The sequence below is a fragment of the Cygnus atratus genome, chromosome 4, assembly GCF_013377495.2.
Source record: "Cygnus atratus isolate AKBS03 ecotype Queensland, Australia chromosome 4, CAtr_DNAZoo_HiC_assembly, whole genome shotgun sequence".
NCBI classification, from domain to species: Eukaryota; Metazoa; Chordata; class Aves; order Anseriformes; family Anatidae; genus Cygnus; species Cygnus atratus.
Genome location: NC_066365.1, coordinates 49,361,065 through 49,363,294, shown reverse-complemented (window position 1 = coordinate 49,363,294; position 2,230 = coordinate 49,361,065). Strand labels below are relative to the sequence as shown.

The 2,230-nt window shown below is 64.8% G+C and overlaps 1 protein-coding gene across 1 annotated transcript; it reads left to right on the top strand.

Moving 5' to 3' along the window:
- The first annotated feature begins 992 nt into the window (after positions 1 to 992).
- GSX2 (GS homeobox 2) lies at positions 993 to 1,998 on the top strand. The gene is made up of 2 exons (XM_035547811.1): positions 993 to 1,476; positions 1,658 to 1,998. Exons 1-2 carry the CDS (start codon positions 993 to 995, stop codon positions 1,996 to 1,998), a joined length of 825 nt encoding a protein of 274 aa, XP_035403704.1.
- The last annotated feature ends 232 nt before the right edge of the window (positions 1,999 to 2,230 follow it).

Here is a 2,230-nt window from a genome sequence, read left to right as displayed (position 1 = left end):
TTCTAAACGCATTCGCATCTGCCCTGCTCTGACCGCCGAGTCTCTTCTTAAACCGCCCTAAAACAGGTCACTGGAAAATCGCGTAACGTGCTGCAAATACCTTGGCTTTTTTTTTTTTTTTTTTCACGCAATCTGCAATGCTCGGGAGCCACCGACCGTATTTAGCTGTTTATCCAATTTTACTTTGAATGATTGCTTCAGCAGGCTTGGTGGAGATCAAAGAACCCCTCCCTGACATGTTCGCCTTTCATTAGCGCGAAGCCCCGGAGCGGCCGGGGCAGTCCCCTGGGAACTTTGCCGTTTCGGCACCGTTTGGGTAAGGAGGGCGCAGAGATTTGGAGGCTTTGTCCGCCCTCTGATCTCCAGTTCGGCCGGGATGGAGAGGGCGAAAAAAGCCCTAGGTGCAGATGCGAGCACCCCATCCCTAACCATCCCTAACTTTCTATCCGCTTCTCTGGTGCCAAAGGACACCCCCGGCGGGGAGATGCTCGAGTCCCCCCCTCCCTGCGCCCCTCAGCCCCCCGGCTTTGCACGGGACGGGGCGGCGCAGCGATGCCCCGCTTCTTCCAGAGCATCACCTGCGGGTAAGGAGGTGCCACCGAGGGTAGGGGCACCCTGGGTGTGTTCCCCCCCCGCTTCCCCGCTCCTAGAATTTATCTGGGGCCGAGGCTCAGGGCTGAAGTCGGCGGGCAGCGAAAGAGCACGCACATTTTGTGCTCCCCCCCCCCCCCCCCCTCTGCCCCCTCCCCGCCCCCGGCAGCCTCTCCTGCCGGCCTGGGAAGCCGGGGAGATTTAGATCTGCGAGGCTTTCAGCCATCACGTGTTTAAATAGTTGATATAAAACCCCAGCGCAGGGGAGCCAGGCGGGGGGACTTTAAGACCAGCCCTCTCCAGGGACCCTTTTGTTCGGCTCTCGAACATAAGCACCTTCTTCGCCTCGCCGGGACTTCAGCGGCGACTTTGGCCGAGCGGCACCGGCGAGCCCCGCCGCGATGTCCCGCTCCTTCTACGTGGACTCCCTCATCATCAAGGACTCGTCGAGGCCGGCTCCGTCCCTGCCCGAGCATCACCACCACGGCCAGGATTTCTTCATCCCCCTCGGCGTGCCTTCCCCTCTCGTCATGTCGGTGGCGGGGCCGGGCTGCCCGTCCCGCAAGAGCGGCGCTTTCTGCGTCTGCCCGCTCTGTGTCACCTCGCACCTGCACTCCTCCCGCGGTGCTGGTGGCGGTGGCGGCGGCGGCGGAGGAGGAGGAGGTGGCGGGGCCATCCCCCTGCTCAAGGGCCAGTTCCCCGCCGCCTCCGGCTCCCCCGAGGCGCAGTGCTGCCCGAGGGCCGGCCACGCTCAGCACCCTCCTCAGCACCCGCCGCCCGCAGTGCCCGCCGCCGCCCTGGGGCACCCAGCGCATCACCCACCTGCCTGCGCCGCCACCGCCTACAGCGTCAGCGACCCCCGGAGGTTTCACTGCCTCGGCATGGGTAGGGGCCCTGCGGCCACCGGGAAGGCCGGGAGGGGGGCGGTGGGACAAGGCGGGGGTCCCCAAGGGGATCCGCTGACCCCCGGGTAGACAGGCGTAGGATGCTCCTCCGGCGAGGGTGTCTTGCCGCTTGTCTCTCTCTTTTCCCCTTTTCCCCAATTCTCGCTTCTTCTCCCGTCAAGGAGGGTCCGACGCCAGCCAAATGCAAAACGGGAAGAGGATGAGGACGGCTTTCACCAGCACCCAGCTCCTGGAGCTGGAGCGGGAGTTCTCCTCCAACATGTACCTGTCCCGCCTGCGGCGGATCGAGATAGCCACCTACCTGAACCTCTCCGAGAAGCAGGTGAAGATCTGGTTCCAGAACCGGCGGGTGAAGCACAAGAAAGAAGGCAAAGGCACCCAGCGAAACTCCCACGGGGGCTGCAAGTGCAGCACCGGCCAGGGGCACTACCCCAGGTCGGAGGACGAGGAGTCTTTATCTCCCTCATCGGCTACCGAGGAGAAGGAGATCTCCCCGCTATGAGCCCCCCGCAGCCCCCGGGGTGCAGGGCGGCACACCTGGGGCCGCTCAGCTCCCCCTCCGTGGCAGCAGCCGTCTTTTGGGGCGCCGGTGCTCCCCTGGGGATGCTCCAGCCACCCCGTGAGCCCGGCAGCAGGCACCTGCTCCTCCGAGCTTGCACCGCGGGACAGGACCCGCACTGCCCAGGGGTCCTCCCGGGGCAGTCTGAAGGGAGAAGGAAAGAAGGAAGGAAAGG